Genomic DNA, 16,172 nt, shown 5'->3' on the forward strand with positions numbered 1-16,172 from the left:
TCCCTGCCCCCCGCAAAAGGAAAACATTACAGTATTCCTAAAACCGGATTTGATTAAATTAGCCTGGTTGGTTGGGTCAAACAATATAATGAAGAACAAGAGACTGTTTCTTGTTTGAAACCACTATGAATTCCCTACACACTGTCTCCTGTAGGACTGATATCTCTTGTCAGTGTATAAACTATACAAAAGCTCTTCCTAAAATGGAGATGACGTACATTTGCTGAGTGCACTCCAGCGTCCTGTAAAACTCTGCTGTGAGGGTATATATAATTGTCATGTATGGGCATAACACCACAGACATTAAATGAATAATGAAAATATCATTCTTCAGCACTTTCTTCTAGCACTTTAGAAAATACACTGATGATGACAACTGGTTGATATCCAGTGCTTTCCAGTAATAAAAATTAGATGGGTGCATTCATGTCATTCTGTGTGGATGCTTTTGTATGTTGAAATACTACTTAAGAATCTTAGAAAATGCTGCCAGCAGATACATTAGGGAGATGGGGTTAGGTATAGTTCTTTTTCCTCCTGTTTTCCCTTATGGCATTGCTGTTTTTACATTGATGTATGGTAAGTATGATTTGAGAAGACATGACCTATCCACTTGGTGGCAGTATGCCTTGAAGAATATTTTCCGTGTGACTTCTCAGTCCTGTCTACAATCATTGTCATAGACTTGATTCTTTTCTGGTTATCGTGTTTATAAGTAATCTTACTCAGCTATCTGATGGTTTGTGAAATTACCCTGTGTTAATTAAGAATTTGTTCTAAATGACTTAGTTAATATAATTTGAATTAATGTTCCTGGTTGATTTGAAACTATGATAACAGACTCACAAAGATTGTGTTTATTCTTTTGGGGGGCTAATAAAGCACCATTCCAAATCTAAAATTATTTTTATACAGTGTTAGCAATTGAGCCAGGTTTCATTGCCAAATAACCACCTGTAGTTTATACAATGGAATAACATTAACCTATATTAAAAGTCAGTAACACCATTCACCAACTTTAAATGAAAAATACTAATTTAAAAATAATCAGTTAAAACAAAAATAATATAGCAGCATATGCTATAATCCCACAATTCTGACAAATTGAAAGCTATGTTACATTTTAATGTAATACTTATATTGTTAAATTTCAGGATAATGTAGAATTTGCTTGAATTCCCTGAGAGCGAACATTGACCCATAAATACTAATTTGGATAAATAAACTTGGCTCTTGGCTTTAGAACATAACTGTTCCCCCAGCATCTGAAACAGAGCACACCGAGGAGCAAAAGAAACTTAGCCAAGCATCAAGAAGCCAAAGAGACTTTCTGGTTTGTCACAATTCACAGGACACATTCTCTGCTCGCTTTGGATTAGCCAGAATAAAAGCACAGGAAAGAACTTTTACAGTTTCTGATGTTTTCATCTCCTACAATCCTCTGCCCATTGTTCCCATAAAAATACCCTTCAAGTGATCCTGGGCCTGCACTCAAATTAGACTTTTTCAAAAATTTCCAAAGACCTGTCGGAACCTTTTCATTGTGACATGTGTGATCCTTTTCTCAAAGAGAGTTCCGTAGTGCACGTAGCGTATTACACAAGCCCGTGAGAGCTCGGTGACAGGATGCCTCAAGTCACAGTGTTCTCCCTGGCTGCAAAAGTCACTTTTTGAAAAGAGCAATTTGAACCCTGAAAATAGATTGACTGAATAAATAGGCTTTGAAGCATTTTCAGGCATCCAAAGCTTGTAGCCATCTTCAGAAATGTCAGCTGGGAGAGTAGTGTCCTTGAATTCACCTCTGAGCGCTTTTTAATGATCCAGAGGGAGGAAACTGGCAAAACCACTGCATGACTCTTTTGAATTCAGATAGAAAGAAAGTTAGCTGCCAAGGCTAACCCTGATCAGAAGCTTTCATTAGCAGGGCCCGGCTGGCCTTGATGAAGAGACACGGCTGGCCATGCTCTTTGCAGGAGGAAAGCAGAGAGGAGTCATTAATGACATTCCACCTCTATGTTACAACCCAGAGCATCTGCTAATCAAAATTGGGCTTCTCATAGGGAGCCAAAAGATGGTGAGCAGCTCCCCAAAGACTGCAGAAAGGCGAAAGTAACTCATCGTGGAGGCCCTCAAGGAATTGCAAAATGGATTGAGTTATCTGTTGAAAAGAAGCCCAAAGCAGTCACTGTGCATTTTTTTTTTCTGGCTCGAGGAATCCACGTTGTTTAGCATTTGCTGCCTACATGCCTCAGGACATTAGGAGACACACCTTGAAATTTCACAAACCCTAGGTAGCTTTTTCATTGTCCTTGCTGTTTTTCCTTCTTTGAGAGTCACCCAATTAAATAAGAACACACACACACACACACACACACACAGCCATTGCTTTTTGCTTTCCAACACTATTACAGTTTCAGGTCCACGTTTAGCCAACTCTAAATAAGGAGAAACTGCAGTGCCAAGTGTGACAAGCTGAGATTCTTTTTGTTTAAGTTTCCCAGGTCATGCCAAAATCAGTTCACCACAATACTCAGAATTCTGGCCTTCTAGTGGCTTCCATCTTTAAAGAACAACTTATTTCTGGTAAGAGAACACCACTTGGGCTTCTTGGCTTCACTTTAGCAATTGCCTATTTTAACCCTCCATGTTGCAGTATCATTGATTCAGCTTAAGTTTCTGGATAACGAGGTATATTATATGCTTTCTGTAGGAAAATAATTGACCAACTGCCAACTACTTAAGTCAATTTGGAGTGGTTTGGGTGGAATATGACTGCTTTCACAATGGGTTAGATACCCTTCATTTTGATAGGTGCTGTGTCTCAAAGCATAACACTTCTTTCTAAAATGTCATTATGCATCTACTATGTGCCGGGAGTTTCCTATACAACATCTTTTTCAATCTTTGAAACAATCCATGAAGTTATTATGTACCCATCTTGCAAATGAGAAACTGAAGCTCAGAGAATCGAGGAACTTATTCAAGGTCATGCTGCTGCTAAGCAAAACACAAAAATTCAAATCAGGTTTTCTTAAATCCTGAAGTTTATACTTGTTCTTTTATAAAAAATCAGCTCCCATTTCATTTGTTAGTATGACTAAGTCGTCTTCTATTGAGAAGCAAATATTAATGTTCTAGACTTAAAAAATATGTATTAGACCAGGTTGTATAAGGGACAAATAAGACTCATGGAAAAGATCTTTAGGCATGACTATTTTGCCATCAAGCCATCTCCTTGCATAGAAATAAAGCAAGAAAAGTACAAGAACTTTCTCAGCTTCAATCAATATTATTTGCAGTTTCGTTTTTTTTTTTTTTTTTTAAAGTAGTCACACAGCAACTCCTATGTGCCAGGCACTGTCCTGGGTGCTGGAGGATCAGCAGTGAAGAATATGTCCAAATCCCCATCTTTATGAGGCTTCTATGCTAGAAAACAAGGGAGAAAAGTCACAGACAAGACAGTATGTAAGGTGGTGGTAGGTACCCTGCGGGGAGTGTAGAGCAGGTACTGGCATTCTGAATGTGTGGACATGCAACAGTTGCAAGCCATGTGCTGTGCTTAGGTTCTGTGTGGATCCCTAACTGCAGATGTCTACACAGACCTGTGCTTGGATATTTCTGTGGGACTTGTGAATTCTACGAATTGCAGCACCTCTATTGGGTCTGCACTATGATCTCTTTTTATACAGCAGGAAACTTGAGCCCTGGTGTGTTTAAAAGTATGGCCCAGGGTCACAGGGTTGATCTGCAGCAGAGCTCAGTTTGAACTCAGGTATCTCAAGGGATGCTGGTGGTCACTTTCTCTCCTCCCTAGACTATGTGTTAACCATGTTAATTTGTGAGCGCTCTATCCTCCTCCAGGCACTCAAGCTGGTGTTTCTAAGGTTAGACACCTCCCCTCCCCCCACTCTCCCCCACATGCTACCTGCCACCATCACCATTTATGTTTGAGATATTCAGCAATAGCCCTTTTGCCCTAGGGAAAACACTGGGATTTGGGGGTGAATTAAAGCCAACTGCTTTAGAAGAGGGGCTGGAAACCAGCAAGTGCATTGTAGGCATGGATGGGGAATAAATAGGATTGGGCCAATGCACTGTCTGCTATGTGGTGAGTATCTGATAAACATTTGTAGGAAGGAGGGGTGGGCAGGAGTGATGGATAGGGAACCAAACCTCAGCATGACTTCTAAATTCCAATGTATAATCCATGTGTCAACTACCTTCCACAGATCTTTGAAGATAGGGCTTTTCACATCCCATGTAGAAAATGTGATACTCCTGCTGGATAACCCATACTAAATAAATTACACTAATTACTTCAACTTGAAAATCCAATAAATCATTGCTTTCATTAAAACTCCATGTGCAAGATAGATAGCAAGTGTTATTTTTATGGAATATTATTCAAGTAGAGTAAATGTCTTTCTTAGAAGGAAAAAAATTCATGAACAATAAATATTGAAGAATGATGACAAATTGCTTACTGTGCACGAAAGATTAAAAAGAACACCTCAGTTATGATTGTGGTCAGCCTTATGTCCTGCTGCAAGGAATTGGAAATTCTCAGCTATGTCAGAACAAACAAGGTTTGTCACTAAACATATTTATATAAAATATGCATGTACAAGCTGACCACATTTGCTGGAGATGCATTTCTAGAAACCCACTGACATTAGATTGTGCAGCCCAATTTTCTGAAGCAAATGGCTGTTTCCTGAGGTATGGGAGCGCGGCTTAGAGGAGCAGTCACTTTCCAGCTTAAGGTAAAGGGTGACTTTGCTTCCTGCTTCCCCCTTTCCTTCAAGATCAATGATGTTCACTTTGAGCACAGCAGGGAAGATGGTGATCCCAGTATCGCATGAACACTAATGCATAGTTAAAATTATTTTTCTTTCCTTCCATTAGACAATAGACAAGACATTGGACTTTTGTTGGGAATGGTCTTCTGTGCTGCTCTGTTGTCAATTCTCTCTTTGATTGGGATATTTAACAGATCACTCCGAACTGGGTAGGTTTTTGTATAATTTTTACTTTCCATTTAGACTATGCATGTGTATCACCAAATTGAAATAAATCCAGGTATTTACTGGAAAAAAAAATCTGTGAACATTTTGATTCAGGACGAGGAAAATAAAAGCAGCCTATCTATCCCCACCAAACTTTGTTCCAAAGGGCTTCATTTTGTCTCACAATGGCCCTGCCAGCAAGCTCTGTGGCTCGTTTTACAGAAGACTGACTTGAAGCTTAGAGCAAGGCTCAGTCCTCTGCCTGCAGCCACATAGCACTAAGCCAGGAGTGCAGACACAATTGACACCGACACTCATGTGTTCACTGTGCTTCTAGCTTATCACTATGACTCGATTCTGTAGAGTGCTTGTTACGGTTTGCCTTTAGTCCTACCAAATAAATTCCACTAAATGTGTAAGAAGAGAAAAGAGACAAGGTTTAAATTGTCACTTTGTTACTAACTGTGTTGGTGTTCTATCATACAGGCCCAAAGCCCCTTCTTAGCTTCCTTCATTCAAGTGTGTGTGCATGTGTGTGCATGTGTGTGTGTTTGTGTTTCCAATATGGTACCAGAAAAGATATATGCCTTATTGTTGAAAATAAAACTTCAAGGAAAGCAAGGCCTCTGGTATTCTAAACTTTCCTGGATACATGGAAATTTCTCATCTGTTAACAGATGAGTTGTTTCATGTGGCAGTCTCCCAGTATAACCAATGAGTCACAGATTTTGACACATATGCATAAGTATTTGCCAAACTCACACTGAGTATTTCTTGCCATTACTTTTGTTTAAATTTATAATCAATATGCAGAATGACGACTTTAAATGAGCTGTTCTAAATAAAGCATACTCACGATTTCTTGTCTACATAGGCTTCTTCCTTAGAACTTTGGCATATTTCAAAATTTAGATTAGATTTTATTAAATGTGCTCCTAATGTCATTGTAAGGTGGACAAACTGACAGGGAATTTTATTTATTTATTTTAGATTTTAAAAAATACTTGATTACAAAATCCTTTGGATTATCTTACTTCCCAATCAGTGCCACATAAAAATATCAATATTTCTGCAGTTATCCAAAGATGTCCTGGTTAGCGTGAATTTATAAGCAACATTAAATTTGTTACAAAGTATAACCTAAAAACTTTCCCCTGGTATGGTAATAACAAAGAAAATCAGTATAATCCTTTGATAATTTTAATATCTAAGTAAGTACTGCTTTTAAAAGATAAAAGAAACTAGGGATAATTCTAATATAAGCATTTTACTTATGAGTAGATACTATTACTTAATACAACCATACACTACTTGTAAAAGCCTTATATCAGAAACAAAACTAAATGAGACAACAGAGGAAAAAGATTTTAAATATAATAAAACCAAGAATAGGTAACTACAAGTAAAATATGTTTTCAAAGTATCAGCATGCTATACAAACTTGTGTTGCTATTGCATAGACCTACTAGTTTGGTCTGATTGGAGATACAGAGAGTGTGAATTAGTTTAGCGAAATGAACCTTAAAATACTATATGAATATGTGAAAAGAAATCATTTACCCTAAAGTTCAAAGCCAAGCTGGACTAGTGAAGTTCATTTAGCCATTCAGCTGTTAGTCAACATCCTTAGAGAACCTGTAAAATGGATCACAAGTCTGATCTGTTGTTCCTGGGTATAGTCTTAACATATGCAAACAGGCCTGAGATTAGTCTAGTCCCTTCTAAGTTCTTGGCACAACCTTCTGGCTCAGATCAGTTTGTAGAGTTAAAGCATAAAACGTCAGTACTGAGGAACTGTTTGGGGGACCTGACAGCTTCTCTTCCTTTTGCACCTCCTGCTGTCTCCAGTGAGCCTTAAGAAGCACACATGCTAAAGAAGAACTGCTCCTTGTGTTCTACACAATTGCAAGGCAAGCACCCCAAGCTCCTACTTCCTCCACATAAAGCAAGTTTGGAACCAAACTGCCCATTGCAACCCTATCTGGATTAGTTATGTAATTGAGAATTAGAGGAACCTGAAATATAGAATTTCACTAAGTAACATTCTCTTCTTTAATACTATGCATTTGTAAACACCTTGGAAAAATACCCTCTACGTTTTTCAAACTATTCCATACTGCTCAGAGTGGTCTGCCAAAATTAACGTGTGCACCACTTCACTAACAAGGTGGTTCTCCCACTTTCGTAACTCCTGTGTAAATGTATTGAAGTGTTGCTGCTCGTTAGAAGGAGGAGACCAACAGAAACAGGAGGAAAACCTGAAAGATAGTCCATGAGGTTCCCACTTAGCTTTTTATTTTTGAGAGAGAAACCCTGGTCCTTGTATCAGAAAATTTGTTATTCAATCTTTGCCCTCAAAGTGCATGATTTTTTTTTAATCACAATGGATAAGCAGCAATGATGAGAAGCTTCATGTCAGTTTTTGTTGTCAAGTACCCAAAACTACAAGCAAGATGCAAGTTAATACTTTGTATTACTTATGTACCTATCTACATACATATAGGTACTTTCTCAGGATTTGCGCACTTTAGAATTGTAAAGGAGACTGTACAAAGGTCCTTCATGAGGTCTACAGAAAAGTGAAATTGAAAGTTCCATTTTGGTGCAAAAAGTTTTGAAATCCACATATTTTTTTCTTGTGTGTTTTTATGAACGTTTTAAAAAAGAGTATTTATTTATTTATCTATGCATTTGAAAAGTACATAAAGAAAGAGAGAGAAAGAAAAGAAGAAAGAAAGAAAGAAACAAAGAAAGAAAGAAAGAGAAAGAAAGAAAGAACGGCAGACAGAAAGAAAGAAAGGGAAAGAAAGGGAGGAAGAAAGAGAGAGAGAGAGGGAGGAAGGCAGGGAGGAAGGGTTTGTCCCTCTGTTAGTTCACTCCCCAAATGCCAACAGCAACCCATGCTGCAGCCAGGAGGTGCATCCATATGGGGTGCAGGTGTCCCAAGCAGTGATCTAAGTCTACTGTACCACAGTACACACCTTTTTCAAGAACTTTTTGAAGACCTCACATATGCATAAATTTCCTCCTCTTTTTTGCACCTAAATACAATCCTCTTTTCATTCCACTTTCTTCTAACTTGCTGAGGTCCCATGGTAGATCTTAACTACAGGACAAGAATTTTGCTGGGCCCGCCATTCACACTCCACCTCACTAGTGGAATGAATTCCTCATCCCAGTGAAATGGATTCCTTACCCACACTTCAGGGATTTGATTTTTTTTCCTATAATTTTCAGTCAAGTTGTAATCTCCTAATACTAAAATGATATCAGCTTAATGTGTCATTTTAATTTTTTAGAATTAAAAGAAGAATCTTACTGCTAATACCAAAGTGGCTCCACGAAGATATTCCTAATATGGAAAACAGTAATGTTCTGAAATTGCTACAGGTAACCAAAAACTATCAAACTAAGTCTCAGTGACATTTGACATTCTAACCATTAATGTAGAAGTCCTCATTCAAATGAGTAAGTGTATAGACATACTAACATAGTCATAAATACATGTGCAAACTAAGTTGTACACATTTCAAATCAAAGAAAGGAAGATTCCAAGAAAGGAAGATTCCAAGAGAAAAATGGAGGGGACTATTGTGAGACAGGAGCAGCAGTCATGTGGTAAGCAAGCATTGGTAAATATCTTCAGAGACAAAGGAGTGGGGAAGAAAAGCACCCTACTGGAGCCTCCATGACTCAGATGCACTTCTGTTTCACATGAGACAGAGCAGTTGGTGAGCCCAAGGAGGGTATCACTTCATTCTTCAGACTCCTTATCATGTAAGAACATTAATGTCAGAAGCTGTGAAAGATGGTGTCACCAGGGTGGCATGCCAAGCTTCCATTTGAACAGAGGAAAGAAGGGCGTGCATCAGGAAGACCTGGGGCTATGGGATTTTCACTGGTTTCCGAGGAGGGGCAGCATCTGCTCTGTGAGTGTTTCCGCTATTTTTGCTATCTTCTTTGCAAACAAGGGGCTCACAATCCAGTCAGTACATCAGCCATCTCATCCAGGCATTGCCATGCAGTGTTGTGTGCACAGAGACAGAAATGAGCCTAAAACATACAGAGGGAGTGGAGAGGAAATAAGCACACTGACAGATGAGAAGGACTTGTTCAGCAGAAAAAGGGAACATTCAAAGTGGAGAAAATATGAGCCAAGGTAAAGCAATGAGGGCAACATGTTGGGTATGAAGACAGAGTATTTGGCAAAACAAATAAAAATGGTTCTGCTTAAAGCTTTGGTGAGCCTTTAGCCAAATCTTTCCCCAAACCCATATCATCTGAACAAAGGATTCCTAGGCTAAAAACAAGTTTTAAAATTTGGTCAAAAAAATGGAGCAAAGTCTGTATCCCCCAACCCAAGCCTCTCTAGGTCTGATCCCCACCACCTTTCTAGTAAGATTACAGTAATCCTCACCCAACATGCTATTCTTGTCAAAACCCACTGAGTTCCCAGTGGAGGCTGTGCCTAGAGACGTGATACTCGTGCCACCTTACTCAGCTCCTCCCTATGCCTACCTCTCTCCCTCTTCCAGGCTCCTGAAATTAGAGGTGATTCTCAGGTTTTCTTCTGATGAGGTTGTTTTCTGCCCAAGAGACGAAAGAATGGTGTCTTGGCCTGCTTGGATGGCCTTAACAGGATGCCACAGACCAAATGGCTTCCCAGTTCCAGGGAGAGATCTGGGATCAAGGTGCAAGTCAGTTGGGTTACTGGCAAGGTTTTTCTTGCAAGAGGGTGCTTTCCCATATGGCAGAGCGAGAAAGAGATCATCTCTCATGTCTGTTTTTCACTTATCCCATTCATTCATGAGGCTATCACTCCTGTGACTAAATTACCTCCCAAAGCTCTCACCTCCAAGTACTGTAACATTGATTTCCACAGACCAATTTGGAAAGGACACGTAAACTTTCTGGTGGCTATAATTTTATAATTATGTCATGTGGGAGTCATTGCCCTGGAAAGGCAAACACCTGCTGAAAGCCCTCTTCCAGGCCATTCCCAGGCCAGAGGGGAGTCATCAGCCTGAAACTTTCACCCCAGTACTGATCATTACAAACAGAACTCAACCTTTCAAACCTCAGCACAGGAATTGACACAGTGGTGCAGCACATTAAGATTCTGCCTGCAGGACCTGCATGCCATGTGGGCACTGATTCCAGTCCCACCATTTCCAATTCAGCTCCCTCGGAAAGCAGCAGCAGATGGCGCAAGTCCTTGAAAACTTAGAAGAATCTCCTAGTTCTTGGCTTCAATCAGCCCAACTCCAGCCATTGTGGCCATTTGGGGAGTGAACAAGCAGATGGAAGACCCCCCCCCCCCCGCTCTCTGTACCTCTCTTTTTCAAATAAAAATAAAATAAAATAAAAACTCAGCACAAAACACCACAATCTCATTTTCAGTGTGTAAGTAAAACAGGTCTCTCCCTACTTTCTTTGGTTTAAGCAGCAACATATCTTTTTGGCATAGGCTCCCTAAAATTAAGAAGCATCCCAACATATTCCAAAGCCCAACTTTAGAAAGGTCCCAAAATGATAAATGAGATCCTTCTCTCTAAAATTTTTAAATCAAGAAATGTTGTTAAGACATGGGTTATTTTTACTGTTATTTTCCTGCAGTCTCCTCATGGGAGATTTTAAAAAGGGTTTAGAAGGCAGAAGAAGGAGCTCACAGAGGAAGATAAATAATTTCAGATAAAGGGGGGAAGAGGAAATTCAGGGAAAGCAGAATTTCAGTACTTTTTCAATTATTCATTTGGTCTTTTAAAGAGTTTTTTTTTTCTTGTAAAACTGATATTGTTTTTTTCCTAGGATAAAAGTGAATTTATGAATAATGACCTGAGTGAACAAGTGTCATATGCGGACCCTGTGATTACAGAGATAGGAGAAATCATTCTTTCAGAAAAACGCAAGCCTGCAGATGTTAGAAAGGAAACGAGCACAGGATTCCAGGAGACACACGGCTGCCTGCAGGAGTCACTGTCTGCCAGTTCTGCACCTGTATACATTCCTGACCTCAACACTGGATATAAACCCCAGATTTCAAATATTCTCGACAAGAGTGATGAGAGAGCCTCCTCAACTCTGGAAACACCAACCGACACCCTAGACCTGGGAAAGGATTTCAGGTTTAAAAAACAGCCACATTTCGCTTTTTCTATTTCCAGCATGAATTCTCTAAGCAACACACTGCTTTTTGAAGAGTTAAGCCTCATTTTAAACCAAGGAGAGTGCAGTCATCCTGACATAGAAAACTCAGTAGATACAGGAGCCACCATGCTTTTGGAAAACAGTACGCCCAATGAGACTGAGCCAGAACAGACCTTGCTGCCTGATGAATTTGTCTCCTGTTTGGGGATCATGAACAAGGAGTTGCCTTCTCCTCATTCTTATTTTCCACAAAGTATTTTGGAAAACAATTTCAAGAAGATTTTACTCTTGGAAAAGTAGGACTATGTGGCCAAAAACTATATGGAAAAGCTACCTTGCAGCTGGAACTTGAATCTCCTCCTCAAGAGAAATTTAATTCATTCTCATTTTGAAAAAAAAATCAGAGAATTAAGGTCCAAAGAAAGAACATGATTCAAGATCTAGAGAAAAGTAGCATTCCTATATCTGAGTTTAAAGTATTGGTTGTTTCCTCTTTCTATCCCTCCACAAAATGGGCAGAGCAGCCCTCTATTCTGTATAAAGTAAGGATGCATGATAAAAAATATGTGGTGAGAAATCAAACACTGAAAACAGTGCTTTAAAATCAAAACGCTAACATGCACTAGCAATGGGAAAACTAAGCTGAATTTTCATTTTATCACTTTTGAGTTCTCTTGGGTAGATAACAATATAGACCTAAAATAAGGATAGACAAACATTTAATTGGTATGTTGCTATGTTATTTTTCCCCACTGTTTTCCATTCAGGGAACAGATCAGGGATTTGATGTGTCGTTAATGTGATTTTGGTGTGGCAGAGTTGTAAAACAGTGAAATGTGGAATGCCTAACACTGCTCTTTCTATTCTCGTTAAGAGTGGATGGCACTGTTCTTCTATGGTGAAGGTGGTGCGGCTTTTTACACTAGTGAAATCTGTGAGAAGTAGCAGGGTCATCCAGATGTAATTATTCCTTGTTATTAACCATGTATTATATATGTATCAGAAATTGCTAAAAAGAGATCCTTGTCCAAATCTGCATGACAAATGCTTGTCCCACCTGCCTTTACTCCATGTCCTTTGTTTCTTGCAGACATCACAAACTGATCACCACATATCTTTCTGCTAAGATCTACAGTGACCTCAGAACCTCTCAATCCATGCTGCTATTGGCCATTGTCAATAAGAACCAGGACGGGAGATGAGAGTACCAACCAGGACAATGTGGGAAAGGAATGACCTTAGAAACACAATGCATGTTGTAAGCTGAGAAATGATCCACAGCAGAGTTCTCTGCCGTACAAATTTTTGTGATCCTCTAAGTTTTTCTAATGATCAGTACAATTTGAAAATAGCTTGCTGAATTTCTGTTTCTCTTAGAACACTTGTCAATAATAACTTGTGCTTAGACTTACTAGTTTCATTTTTCTTTTTTAAAAAGATTTGTTTTTTCATTACAAAGTCAGATATACAGAGAGGAGGAGAGACAGAGAGGAAGATCTTCCGTCCAATGATTTACTCTCCAAGTGAGCGCAACAGCCGGTGCTGTGCTGATCAGAAGCCAGGAGACAGGAACCTCCTCTGGGTCTCCCACATGGGTGCAGGGTCCCAAGGCTTTGGGCCATCCTCTAGTGCTTTCCCAGGCCACAGGCAGGGAGCTGGATGGGAAGCAGAGACACAGGGATTAGAACCAGTGCCCATATGGGATCCCAGCAAGTTCAAGGCGAGGACCCTTAGCCACTAGGCCCCTATACCGGGCCCAGTTTCATTTTTCTAAGCAAATCAGGTATTAAAAAAAAATCTCCATTGCCTACTGAGTATTTTGCTTATGATGAAGCCATATTGCTTTATTTTAATTTTAAAAATCTAAAAGCAATTTCACTGTCAGAAAGTGTCCCCGCCTGAGCTTACCTGCTCTGCCCTGGGTCTGGTTCATGGTTCCTGTGATCATCAGGATGAGTCCCCCTTCTCATTGTCAGAGCATCGTGTGTGGACGGTTAACGCACAGGCTCAATCAGCCTACGAGGTCTGCTTGATGTCTGGCACATGCAATGTGCCAGAATTCATCTTTTCATGTGAAAAAATTATTTATTTCACTTTTTATTATTTACTGATGTCATTTTGCTCCAACATGGAACATAACTATTCAGTGTAAAAAAAAAAAGAAATCCCATGCTATGAAGTTCTATCCTGTTCATCTTCACAGATATAGATAAATATTATAATTTATGCATTCTGAAAAAATATATTTTAATTACTAATGAAATATTAACATAAAATATCTTTTAAGCTTCAATTTAATTGGAAAGTCAGATATATAGAGAGAAGGAGAGACAAGGAGGAAGGTCTTCCATCCATTGATCACTCCCCAAGCAGCTGCAATGGCTGGAGCTGGGCCAATCCAAAGAGAGGTGCTCAGAGCCTCTTCCAGGTCTCTCATGCAAGTGCAGGATCCCAAAGCTTTGGGCCATCCTCAACTACTTTCCCACGCTACAAGCAGGGAGCTGGATGGAAAGCAAGGGTGCCGGGATTAGAACTGGTGCCCATGTGGGATCCCACTGCATTGCAAGGCAAGCACTTTAACTGCTAACAGGCTATTGCACTGAGCCCATTGTAAAATATCTTGGGTTGTACATTATCATATCCCTTTGCTTTATTCTGCTCTGAAAGAAGAAACATAAAGAAGCAAAGAAGCTGGTAGTATCTGAGACACAAGTGACCAGAGACCAAGGCAAAACTTGGGTTTACCAACTTGATCAGGATATTTAGTAATATATTAAAATTATTTTAATAATGCATTTCACCATAATCGTGACCCATTGCTCATCATAATGCTTTTTTTTCCCAAGCTTGAAGGACCACAACATGATGTGATATTGTTCAGATGCTTCCCAGGAGGTGAGAACCTCCTTTAAAAGTTCCTTCTTGTTTCCAGAGGTGGAAAGTGGGCCTGGCTTCTTCCCTTCACTCACATTACTGTTCAGAATGGGGGAAGCACTTGTGATTCTGTCATAAGGCAGCTTGGTCAAGATGTCATTGTCTGTGGCCCAAGAAAAAGACTGAGAACAAAGATATAGGCAAAATTCAGCAGAGGAACAAAACTTCTTTGTATGCAAAATGAAAGTACACACTAAAAGGGAACGTGGGCATGCTGAAAGATGAGCTGCACTCAGCAAGGTTTGGGCCCACCTCCTTATATGATTTTTGGGACATGGATGTGGCATAGGCCAGGTTTAATTGAATATTCATAGGATGGAGTGGCGTATTAGTTATTTTTAGCAGGACTAGTTCTAAGTAGTAGTTTCATGAAAACTGCAATTACTTGGTGCATGTGTTGAGGATAGGGAGGACTCAGAGAAATGTGAGCAGAGCAGATGGGGCTACAGGGAGGAGCTGGTGAGCTTAAGCCTCTTACTAGCTACTTTCTTACCTACATCAATTCCATTTTTGCCATTGACCCTTGTGAGTTGCCATGAACTACCAATTGGATTATTGTCTGCCATTAACCCCAAAACTCATGGGGGATAATTTAAACTGTGTTGCAGAGCAACTTTGACGAAGAGACAAAGGTTTTCTTCTATCTGACAAGGATTCATTGAACCACTAAATGTCTCTACTATATACAAGGTACTTCGAGGGATGCAGAAGCTGACATAGCCGTGGCTTTTATTCATCTGCATATTATTGTTTAGAACATGAGGTGTTTGAATACTAGGGGGTAGACAAAGAGAGTAAACGAGGACAAGTCATTGCCCTCAAAGAGCTCACATTTTACTGGGGAAGGGTTAATGGTAAAGGTTGAAAGAGGCAGAAAGAAATAAAAAAGGAAAAGCTCAGTAAGTGTTGTGTAGCAAAGCAAAGGGGGGTCATGTCCAGAGGAGCAATGAGGTGGCCACTTCACAACGAGTGGTCAGCAAAAATCACTCCCAAGAAGTGACATTGAGGTTGCCATCTGAACCTCAGGTGCCAGCATGTGGGGATTCAGTTTGCCACTAAAAGTCCCTTCTAGAAAAAAAAATCCTGCGTGGAAAATGCCTTTCTGTCTTTCCCTCCTGTATGTATTGCTCTCTGCCACTCACTCATTTTGTATCTGACCCCACCTTCTCCTTGTTCCAGCCAGAATTTTCCATAGACTCTTTTAATATCACTTATGTATGGTGTATGCTTGCAATGAGGGAATCCCAGAACAACTTGAGCTGTGGCTATGCAACAGGATGGAAGAATCCACCGGGGGGGGGAGGGTTTGGGGTGAAGGGGGGAGAATCCCAGTACCTATGAATTGTGTCACGTAATACATTGTAATTAATGGAGAAAACAACAACAACAACAACAAACAAACAAACAAAAAAAAAAAACTAGAAGGTAAGACTTTGATTGTTTTGACCATGGAGATGAGAAATGCTCAGTGTTTGAGGAGATGTATTTTTCACTCTGATTGGACTTCATACATTGTATTTATGTGTCATGATCTAATATTGTATCCCATCCATAAATAGGTACACTTATTTTGTCTTTAATAAACATAAGAAAACCAAAAAAAAAATTCATTGTAAGCCTTTTAGGGAACCATTCGAAAAGAGGAAAGGGAGAGAAAGTAAAGAGAGACAGGTCAATAGTACCTAGAGATGCAGAAGCCAAAGAAATGCCACAGTTTTGAATGAATTAAGCAATTTATGGAATATCCAGTTTCATTCTGCTCAAGTATCTAATGTGCCTTCTAGCATCCTTTTCAGGCATTGAAGCAATGGCAGTAGCAAAACTGAGTCTAACTCATGTTGCTGCATATTGGTGTGTCTCTGTGTATGTGTGTGTATGGTTGCTCCACCTTTTTATAAATTTGCATTTTAAAAAAATCAGAACTGAACATAATACTGAAGGGAAAAGAAGGCTGGTGAGTTTTAAATGTGGTTCTCTGGAAACATGAATTGCTTTTTGCCTCCTGGTGTGTTCCCAACTTCTTTTGTCTGTATTTTCAGTCCTCTCTCTTTGATCTCGAACAACACATGACTGGCGCATAGGACA

At 39.6% G+C, this 16,172-nt stretch overlaps 1 protein-coding gene across 1 annotated transcript in view; it reads left to right on the forward strand.

The window, feature by feature from the left end:
- The window catches only part of IL23R (interleukin 23 receptor), a 50,779-nt gene extending 39,028 nt beyond the window's left edge, over positions 1-11,751 (forward strand). The window contains exons 7-10 of the mRNA XM_004588752.2: positions 2,494-2,583; positions 4,906-5,008; positions 8,306-8,396; positions 10,815-11,751. Coding sequence (XP_004588809.2) covers positions 2,494-2,583; positions 4,906-5,008; positions 8,306-8,396; positions 10,815-11,453 — 923 coding nt within the window. The 3' untranslated portion in view covers positions 11,454-11,751. The remainder of the gene's footprint in view (positions 1-2,493; positions 2,584-4,905; positions 5,009-8,305; positions 8,397-10,814) is intronic.
- Positions 11,752-16,172: the final 4,421 nt, after the last annotated feature.

This window comes from Ochotona princeps, chromosome 2 (assembly GCF_030435755.1).
Source record: "Ochotona princeps isolate mOchPri1 chromosome 2, mOchPri1.hap1, whole genome shotgun sequence".
In the NCBI taxonomy this organism is placed as follows: Eukaryota; Metazoa; Chordata; class Mammalia; order Lagomorpha; family Ochotonidae; genus Ochotona; species Ochotona princeps.